Raw genomic sequence first — 10,616 nt, forward strand, 5'->3', positions numbered from 1 at the left:
AGAGCCTGGAATAGGCTTCCCAGAGAGGTGGTGCTCTCACCTTCCCTGGAAATCTTCAAGAGGAGACTGGATAGGCACCTGGCTGGGGTCTTATGACCCCTGCCACCCCCAGTGCTCCTTCCTGCCCATGGCAGGGGATCAGACTAGATGATCTGTCTAGGTCTCTTCCGACTCATTGATTCTATGATTCTATAAGTTAAACTAATATGGAAACACTTTTCTACCCAATATCATAAGTCATTAGATGGGATTCTACACTTTGATTTGTCATTTAGATGTGAAAATAAAGATTCATCATTAAGTATTGCCTAATGAATATGCATAATAAGTGAAAAAAACTAACAATTCATCTTTGATGATGGTCTTGTCTTTCATTCCAATTTACAGTATTTCTCTGCACATGTGCTCATTTATGGTACAAAGTTAGCTACAAGAGTAGCAGATGAGAAGCTCCTTCCCACTATACTTCCCATTTGTGTAATTGTCTCTACAGTAGGTTCTTGTTATAAATTATTAACTTACTGAAGCTTAAAGTGAAAACTGAAAGAAAGTTGCTGTTGAAAGCATCTACTCTCAAATTGAATCAAAATGGTATGCACTCATTCCTACGTGTGATTCCTATACTATCTTTAGCAACTGTCCCTTTGAAAATAAATGACAATGTGATTGCTGCCCTGGTCTTTATCTTTACAGGCAAACCAATAAAGAATAATACATTTAATATATTATTTACACTTAATATACACATAACATTTATACTTATTTGGGATTGTGTGCGCTTTTAAATCCGTCAAAGACAAAAGAGAAAGCTGATGAACAAAGTCAGCCAATGAAGACAAAGAACAGTATTTTCTTTTCTTATCTGGAAGAACAAGCTCCTGATTTTTTTTATGCTTCCAGCAAATTAAATGATCTTGATGAAACTCATGTTTGCTTGTTCTGTTACTAACCAAAGGCTTAGTTACAAACTAATAACCTACTTCAAAGGCTATTGTAGTTATTGGAAGTTTGGAAGAGGTCCTAACGTATTTTGTCCTAACATAGCTTTGTCCATGTGTTTCACTGACCACCTTGAAAAAAAAAACCACCCATTGCAATGAAGGTTGCTCCTTAAGTACTGTTCAAGGGACATTCTCATCTTAAGGGAGACAAGTTCAGGAGATATACAGCATCAAATATTTCAGGTTGATTAATTGGCTTTAAAATAGATACCGAAAGCCTTGTCTAAATTAGACTTGTTCATTAAGCAAAGTTAGATTGAATACCTAAAATAGCACTTTTTGAAGTGTTCACAAAGCTCAGATCTTACATGGTGAAATTCTGTCAAAGCTCAGTGTTCTGTTTAACCTGCATATTTTTACCAGAAGATTTATAAACAACTAGAAAGTTTAATTCGAAAATAATTGCTCGTGGCTTCTTCACTGCACTGCCACTAGCTGGTGTGTGGATGACAGTTAAATACAAACTGTCCATGAAGAACTTTACTTATTTTCTTATTTCAGAATCCACAACCATATTAATTCAATAGGGAGCAAACGGTACCCTTTCTCCCTCACTGTGCCAAACTCACATGCAACACAGAGGACAAAGATTGGGAGTAGTGATTTGTCCATTTAAGCAGCATACTCAGTGACTGATAGAATTCCCTCTCAATGACCACCTGATAAAAGGAAGAAATATATTTAAGGGGGAAAAAATAAATCTTTGCCCAGAGTCTCTCTCCTGCCTTCTGTCTGTCTTGCCAAATTATCTATCTGAAAGACAGGACCTTGTGTCTACACTAACAATCTCATGACAGTAATTAAGACAGATCTATTTCTAGCTCAGAAGTTCCAACACAGGGCTTCATGGTGACCTACAAGACAAGGAGATGGCAAAAGCACTCCAGCAAAAGATATTTTCATACTGTGAATCTAGCACTCTTTCTTCCCCAGAACTGATGGAAGATGGTAAGCAGCAACCAGAATAAGAACACTGTATTGAAAAATTAATTCTTTATTCTATTTCAGGAGTTAGTTCCCTAAAGATTTTCAGCCTACATAGGGTCCAAGGAAGAAATATGAAAAGGAATGGTACATCAGACCACAGCAGATAAGTGTTTAGTACCTCCGCAGGTAGCAAAATCACAACACTAACGAAGCTATATAAAAAGACCTGTAGGAAAGTAAGACTCAAGAGAGGCATCACAGGAAAAACCCCCATGGAGATCTGCACTTAAAATATACTAGTGTGCATGTATGTGTGTGTCTTCAAATAGGGATATGGTTCTATTACATGAAAAGGAGTGTGGGGAGCAAAGGGCAAGTGAGTGCAGTTATCCATGACTTTCAGAAGCTGTTAAAAAAAAGATCCAATTTTCTGACAGACTCGTCCTGTGCCCTTGTGTATTTTTGATTCTATTTGATTAAGAGAAGCGGATAATAAATTAAATTGTATGTTATAAGTTGGATGCGCTTGTGGTAATTACATTCCTGTTTTCATTTTCATTGTGGCTCTCGTATTACATATCACATATTCCAGCCTGCAGAAACTGTTTTTTAACTTAGCAGTGCCCCAAGAAATATCAAAACCCTGAAGGTTCAACAGGATTTTCAAACTTCTCTCCCCCCTTTTACTTTTTCTTCTCTATTCTTTTCTTGATTTGATTACAAACTAAAATTAATGTCTTACTCTAACTTGATGTTTGTCAGATGCATAAATGCCATTAAATGATTTAAGCATTATACACCGAAGAACCTCCTACTGGCTGTGCTGCTGAATTTCTCAGGTAAAATGCTTTTCAGTAAAGTGCTAATAGCATTCAGCAATATAGCAGGCAGAGTAGGAGGCTGGCAGGGAAGAGGTCAATGAAACAGGTATCATTATTATAAGAACTGTAGGTTCTAAATAATTCTAGCACACATCTCTATTACATAAAATGTCCTGGTGGATATGACAAGGAGGCTTAATGCAGAAAATTACTTGCATTATGCATCTTAACATTTTTCATTTCACAAAAGTCTAAAAATTAGAGATTATGTCAACATAAATCAAAACTTTGTAATACTATACTAAGTTTTGGCCTGTTGCTTCACACTGATCATTATATTCCATTATCACAATACTTTAGTACACAAGTATACATTCTGTTTTCCCAACAATATTAATTTTCTTTTAATTAAAATAAATCAGTGTTTCTCAAGCTGGAAGACCAGGGTCTCTATGAGAACAAGGAATATTTTTTCCCCAATCATTTTCACTTTATATTCATCAAAGATCAATCTAGTTTAAAAATGAACATCCATTAGCTTTATATGCATTTGTAAAACACAATTTACCTATAAAATTTAAGATAGCAGGATTGTCCAAATGCTTAGAATTTTCTTCCAAAACATGTGGTAAGGGACATGTAGTGAAAAAATTCCCCTCTTTTAAAATATTAACATCAAAATACTGCGTTTACATTAGGGAGGTTTCGGCACAAAAGATCTTCCATGTTTTCAGCCAATAGGGTTTAATCAAGGAAAATGTTTATTTTAATGAAGTTCAAGATATACGAGTTTAGGAGAACAGAGTTTCAGAGAGGGGAAAATCATAGTGAGTTTGGAATAACAAAATCAGAGTGAGAAATAAGGAGAAAACAGAAATTCTGTGAAACAACCAGTTAAGCTTACAGCATGCTCCAGAATATTGCTGCCAAAGCTCTTCTGCTATTTAACTGATGGCTGAAATTTTCCCATTGTCATTCAAATCCAGAAGTCTTCTTATATAAGCTCTTTTGAGCATGAAATGTGTTAACAAGTTTGTTAATAAGAAGGTTAAGCAGACAAGACAGATATAGCAGCTTTCCAGTATTAAATGTGACTTTGTCCCTATTACAGGTTTGCAATAAACTGAAGGACTCAGGAACTGATAAAATAACGTCACAGAAAAAAGCTCTGATTATGAGATGCTCAGAACTTGATTTCCAGATCAGTAATTATTCCCTGAAGTGCAACAAAGTGCTTTAAGAAAATGGAATTTTGCCCAAATACATTAAGACACAAACTGAAAAATGTGGACCTAAAGACACATTTCAATGAAAGCCTGAGAAACATCTGCAAACAGCACTGGGATGCAACTGGAAAGAAAAGAGCAAATGTTGCTGCCTGTCTTGATACCTGTGGCTCTACTTTGGGAAATGTGTGAGCACCCATTTCACTTATTTTATCTATCAGTCCCTTTTTATTACACTGTCTACAGGACCAAGACTCAAATTTTAAAGTCCACCTAGTACACGCAGCATGGTAAACATACTGAATTATCTTGTATTATGAAACTTGCAGATAATTTTATATCCATGAAATGTAAAGGTTTAAAAGCTTTAGAAGAAAGGGAAGACAACAAGCATTTGACTTTAATTGATAATTAATGATAATCAAATGACTACCAATTAAGTTGACAGGTGATATGCACACATTGATTTAGATTACAATGTATGTAGTTCTTGCTTCTTCACCTGATTTGATAAAGTAAATAAATAAATAACTGAACCAAGTGTATGAGCAGTTCACTTTCCCTTTTATGTACGCAGATCAAATGGTAATGCACTTCTGATTTTTTTCAAATGAATCGAAAGGGCTAGTTGGCTTCATGTCAATAGTGTATGACCTCATTATTAAGGAGGCCAGAACAGGTCAAATAACTTAAAAGTTAGCTTAAATGCACCTTTAAAAATGAATTATTTGAAATAACCGTAATATATTATATTTTGAAAGAATAAATACGTGCGTTCTAAAGTAAAACACCTTTTTATCTTTCCCTTGCAAGAATCAAAAGCATTACAAACAAATTCAACAGCTAGATCTATCCTCTTAAACTGATTTAGTTCATAAAACTCATGATTTAGGTATTGGTGGAGAAAACCAGAATATATGAAAAACATGTTTTAAATGGTGGAAAGTAAATCACACAATCGATTAAAAAAAATCAGTAGTATTTTTCTTTTAATAAGAAAAAAATATCTCAAATGCTTTTTACAAGCAAACTATCCTATAAGTCCTGCAATAATTTCATCATTCGCTTATTTAAAACATAATATTATAGTAAAGTAATATATTAAATAATATTAAATGACAGCAATATATAAAAAATAATAAATCAATAAAAGCTATTTTTTTATATATATCTCTAAGGGCAGATGGGCCAATGGCAGCTAAAACGAACAATGGAAACATAAGCATACATAACAAAACTGTTCCAGCACCGTATATTACCTCACCGACTACATTTTGCTTTCAAATTAATGGGTAAAGCTGGGAAAGAAACACATATTTAAATGACTTTATACAGGCTTTTCTTCCAGTTGAAGTGACTTGATTTCCTGCAGAAGAACTGCTGAGAAAGGTACAGTTCTTCACTTTAAAGGCTGCATATGCAAGTTCAAGGAATCTAGGAGAATTCTCCCAGGTTTGTTCTTCTGGTAGAGTTTTTGGTTGTAGCTGTGTTGGTCTAAGGACATAGGCAGGCAAGCTTCTTTGAGTAGATGTGATATCTTTTATTAGACCAACTGAGTTGTTGGAAAAAAAGTTCTTTGCAAGCTTTCAGGCACAAGCACCCTTTGTCAGGTATAGGGTGCCTCTGCTGTTCTGAGATCTCCATTCCTAGGCCCGAAGAAGGGCGCTTGTGCCTGAAAGCTTGCAAAGAACTTTTTTCCAGCTACTCAGGTGGTCTAATAAAAAATATCATATCTACCCAAAGAAGCTTGCCATCTTCTGGTAGAAAAACTTTTCTGGGGACACCTAAACACACATTTGAGTGCTGAGTCCCTGAAGAGCAGAGAGCCTTCAGTGCTGACACTGCACAGCCAGAGGGACCCTATGCACACATCTCAGCATGTGTAGGAGACAGAACAGCCGTACTGCACAGGACCTGGGTGTACAGATGTTTCCTCTTCCAGGAGAAACTCTCTTAGGAGTGATTTAACCCTGATTGTTCCTAAGTTATTTCTCTCTTGGAGCAGCCATTTTTATTATGGGAGAAAAATCCTGAACATCTGTACACTCATGGTTTCTCCCAGGAAAAACCAATGCCTGTACATGGCCTAAATGATGCCTCCAGCTAAATAAATATTGCCAGTTTATGCCATTACTTTCTGGAAGCCTGAAATTTATGTAAGTGTTTCTAGTGTCCTGATTATTCTCTTTAACTGGATCTGAAATTCAGTGTTGCAAACAATGAAGATTATATTAGAGAGCTGGCCTCCCCCAGTAGCTCTAATTCTATGATTTACTTACACACTTCCTGTGGTGGAGCTGCTATCTGTGACCAAAGAGCCATTTGTCCTTTCCATTTGGGCCAGCCTGAAAAAAAGGGGCAATGTGACTATGGGAAACAATAGCGAGATCAGACTAGTACCTAAAATGCTTCAGATCTGGTTGTAACAGGTGATGGGTCTAAGTTCTTAAGTCACTGGTTGTTCACACAGAGAGAGAACCTAGCTGAATGATGGACTTTAACTTATGCTATAATTATTGATAGGGGCTTCAGGTTTTTAACATAATTAAAAATACAGTGAAACAAAAGACCTACAAAAACTGAAATTCCCTCTTTCTCCATGTAAGGAGTATTCATAAGATGTACTGAAACCTGTAAACCATTCTCTCCCTAAGGATAGATTAAAGAATAAAATGTCGGCCTTCTGTAATTTCCAAGATTCTAGGCAACTCCAAGGCACCTAGAGACTATATAGACAATTTACAACTTGCATTAAATTAGACTGCAGCAATCCTAGTATGCATCACTGGCAGCTGGGGCAGGGGCCCTAGGGGTCCTTCTTCTTTCAAGGAAGTGTCCTCCCCACTGACCACCCTTTTCCTCCTCTTGGCTCTTCAGCAGACCAGTTTCAAGAGAAGGGTTGGAGAGTGAGCTGGGCAATATCTAGCCCATGACATGATGCACTTTGCTGGGAAGTGTGAGTCCAAAATCATTCCCTGCTTCCAAAATCTGGGTCTGTGACTCCTGAGTTAAGTGACTAACCCCCCCCAGGCTAATAAGTTAAAAGGTGGAAGGGCCATCATTCTCCTGCTTCTTTGGCCCCAAGCAGTCACTAGTCAGTTTTATTCTGACCACACTTCTGGGGATTTACTGGCTATTACACAACAACTTGTATATTTTTTCCCCATGGAGCATATGTGGGCAGAAGGGAGGCTTCTGAGCATGTTTTGCAGGGAAATGCAGGGCAAGTATAGCTACACAGGTGGAAATAAAATCTAAATTCTGCATAAGTGCCAAAAACAGAGAAGCTATTTTCTCTACAGAAATGGCACCTGTTCCATGCAATTAGTTATTTTACAGTTTTAGCCCTTAATAAGACACTTTGCTGTTAATGGTTACAGGAGAAGGACAAAAAAATGTTAACTGTCAAATGAAAATTATGAAGTTGTCACTGGTATCAGGTAACATCTTGAGTGTTAATTTATCCATTTTGTACGGGTAATTGTTGCATTTCTGTTTGCATTTGCCCATACAGCTAAGCTGTTTTTAAAATGGTTTTGAAGCTGTCTTTTTTTTTCCTTTATGCTACTTGCAGATAAATAATGTAATGGCAAGACAGTCAGCATCAAGCAGTCTGGCATAGTAAATACATGCTTTGCATTTCTCTTTTAAAGCTACAGAAATGAAATTTGGGTAGACTGGGAACCACAACAAAAATATCTAAAGCAAAATGTGGAAGATTCTGTTTTAGGTATAAATCAGCTTCTCTGCTGTTTGAAGGTAAATTGTAATCACAAACCTCCAGAGAGGCTCTGGAGTATTTTTGACCAGTGCTCAACTTCCCAGTTCTGGCGAGAGAGGAAAGGATTGTCCACAAACAGTGTGGAATTGAGAGTATCCAGGAAGTCAAGTCACTTTGTCTTAAAAAGACGTGCTAGGGTGCTAACCCCAAATTGTCTTCAGGGCGAAGGGTGGAAAGAGAATCGTATTTATACGTCTCATATTTATGACAATTCACAAATTTGATTTGGAATGAAATATAACTGTTTAACTTGGAAATACAATTTTTGTCTCAAGTGGCTCTAAGAAAGCATCTATAACAAATGATATTATGTCCCCAAGAGTTATGAACTATGCCAAAACAAATTTCTGGTAAAAAATACACCACATATTTACTAACAGTTGTCAGCAATTCTTTCCCAAAGGAGATAGCATGCACCATACAGAAATCTCTTAGAATTTCAAGACACTTGAGACAAAGTCACTTTATCCTTTTCCATGGCTGATTTGAGACTGTTCCCCAAAGAAGTATTAAGAGCTATGACTCATCTACTTTTTACATGACTCAAGCCTGAGATTACTGCATTTCTTGGGAGTTTATTCTGAAGACTAATATACCATTTACCCTGACCTAAAAAAACAGATGCAACTGAACTCCATACAGTCTCAGTTTGTTTGAAGAACAAATTAGAAGTCACTTTATTTCCTAATTATTTTGCCCTCCTCTAAAGTTCACTGTTAATTACTAATATTAATTTAGCCACTGAAGTCAAAATGAATCATACGTGTGGCTAAAAAAGAAAGTATTTATCCTGTAGTGGGTTTATGTATAATGATGAGTCACATCAGAGGTAAGACACAAGAAGACAAAACAGAAGGATGCTAACGTTCTAGTAACACCTCAGAGTAATGCTATAATACTATCCATTCCATATTGATTGATGACAGGTTTAATGATACTGAATGAAGCAGATGCATCAAATTTTAGCCTGGATAACTCCTGAGCTCCCAAAGATGCAATTTAACCTTGGGTTTACAGAAGCCGTTCTTGCCTCTCCAATAAAAAATGTCCATTTAGCATGAAATATATTCAACTCAGCAGGGATCAAAACATAGTGGGATGATAAAAAAGGTGACAGCCATATGAAGTCTGTATGTCTCTTACCTGGTGGCATACTGCTCTATCCTGGAGTGTGTGTCATCATGAAATAGCTGTGGAGACTGGGAAGGGCTATTAAGAGAAAATAATCAAATATAATTTTAAGAGCGTATAACATACTCAAATTACAGGGCAAGAGAAGTGTTTCTTTGAATATATTAGACTGATAAGAAAGGGTTTTATTTCATTTGTTTGTTTAAAAAGAATGTTAGGAGAGTTTTGGCCAGCTGTGTGCAACAGGTTAAACAAACAAGCCAGCCACTATTCAGCTTTAAGGGAACAGTCAGCATATTAGCTTTCCAGACACAGGGGTTGTGCATACTCACTCATACTGTTCTGGCCACATACTGATGAGTGTGATAGGACTGCAGGGAAGAAAAAAAGAGAAGGAAACGACAGAACAAAAACTTTAATGCTACTGTAGTAATAGAAAGGTGAAAAAGCACAAACTATCTAACCATCAGCATACCCAGATGTTTTACATCAGCAAGTATGACAGAAAAGCAGCAGCTACACAGACTGCAATGTGCCATGTAGAAGACAGGAGATTAACTGATACAAAGGATGTTAAAATGCATTAACAGTATCAAAAAATACAAAACAGCATCACAGATGTAATCTTAGGTTTAGACTTTTTTCCTTTAAGTGCTGGGACTATTGATTAAGGCTATTGATGAAAGTGAATTTATAAAAGTGCATCCTGGCAGGAAAAAAAATTAAAATGCAAAAAGAAGGTTAATGCCACAATGCTTATTTTTTGACTGAACATCAAATAGGAAATGCAAGCAAGTACTTTATGAAGTGATTGATGATTCTTTTAAAGAGAAAATATTTATGGATGTGTTATTGCTTATGAAAGGGAAGTATCAACAGCACTGACTACAGCAACATTATGTAAGCAAACCATATATATGCCTCCCACATAGCTGGATAAACAGACATCTTTCCCTGCTGTCCCAAAACTTGGCATGATTGGCAGCATCTGGTTATGGCAAAGCAACTTGCTTTGTTTGTTTGTTTATTTGATAAGCGTTAGTTTAAGACTTCTTATGCAAGAAATAATGACATTTGAAAGCTGGCACCAAACTAAAATCCTGATATATACTTTGCCATTTAAATGTGTAACTTCATCTCTTGGGCTAAGTGCAGACATTCACAAGAGATGGGGGGAGGTTAAATATGGTTCAAAATGATCACCTGATGTAACTTAGCTCACCCTGGTATGGATCTTACACTCGGACCCAGTCTCAGCAACTGGAAATCAATCTAAACCCATAACTGCACAGAAGTTCTAAGCACACAGACCGGTGTAAAAATTCCAGTCTAAGATCACCCCCAGTTACCTTTCCTGCTTGGTGCAGGGGGCTGGACCCGATGATCTTCCAAGGTCCTTTACAGCCTTACAATCTATAAATCCATGAATCTAAACCAGGACTGATGTAGTATCAGACTCACTCAATCTAGGTTAGACTCAGTCATGGAACTTCTGTATAGTTACCTACGCAGCCCCAGCCCCAGCCCCAGAGCTGCACTTTTCACCTCTCCCCTCCTACCCACCATGACTGAGCTATTTTCAGCTCCCTGGCCCTTTGCTCTCCCCACCTTAGACCAGCCAGCCTCCCTAGCCCCCATCCTGAAGGCTGCTCCTGGTGCCACCAGTTTTATCAGCGCTCACTGATGCCAGAAGCTGAGGAAGTAAGTCCCAGTGCGGGGGGGGGGGGGG

The 10,616-nt window shown here is 37.2% G+C and overlaps 1 protein-coding gene across 6 annotated transcripts in view; it reads right to left on the minus strand.

Moving 5' to 3' along the window:
* Positions 1–10,616, minus strand: part of UTRN (utrophin) — a 692,661-nt gene that overhangs the window by 37,372 nt on the left and 644,673 nt on the right. For 4 of the 6 annotated variants that reach the window (XM_019526790.1, XM_019526791.1, XM_019526789.1 and 1 more), the window contains 3 exons: positions 9,220–9,258; positions 8,900–8,965; positions 6,255–6,320 (listed from right to left, as the gene is read on the minus strand). In XM_019526790.1, coding sequence (XP_019382335.1) covers positions 6,255–6,320; positions 8,900–8,965; positions 9,220–9,258 — 171 coding nt within the window. The remainder of the gene's footprint in view (positions 1–6,254; positions 6,321–8,899; positions 8,966–9,219; positions 9,259–10,616) is intronic. The other 2 variants (XM_019526792.1, XM_019526794.1) reach the window with 1 other exon arrangement.

The sequence above is a fragment of the Gavialis gangeticus genome, unplaced genomic scaffold (genome assembly GCF_001723915.1).
Source record: "Gavialis gangeticus isolate Ggan-Ray unplaced genomic scaffold, GavGan_comp1, whole genome shotgun sequence".
NCBI classification, from domain to species: Eukaryota; Metazoa; Chordata; order Crocodylia; family Gavialidae; genus Gavialis; species Gavialis gangeticus.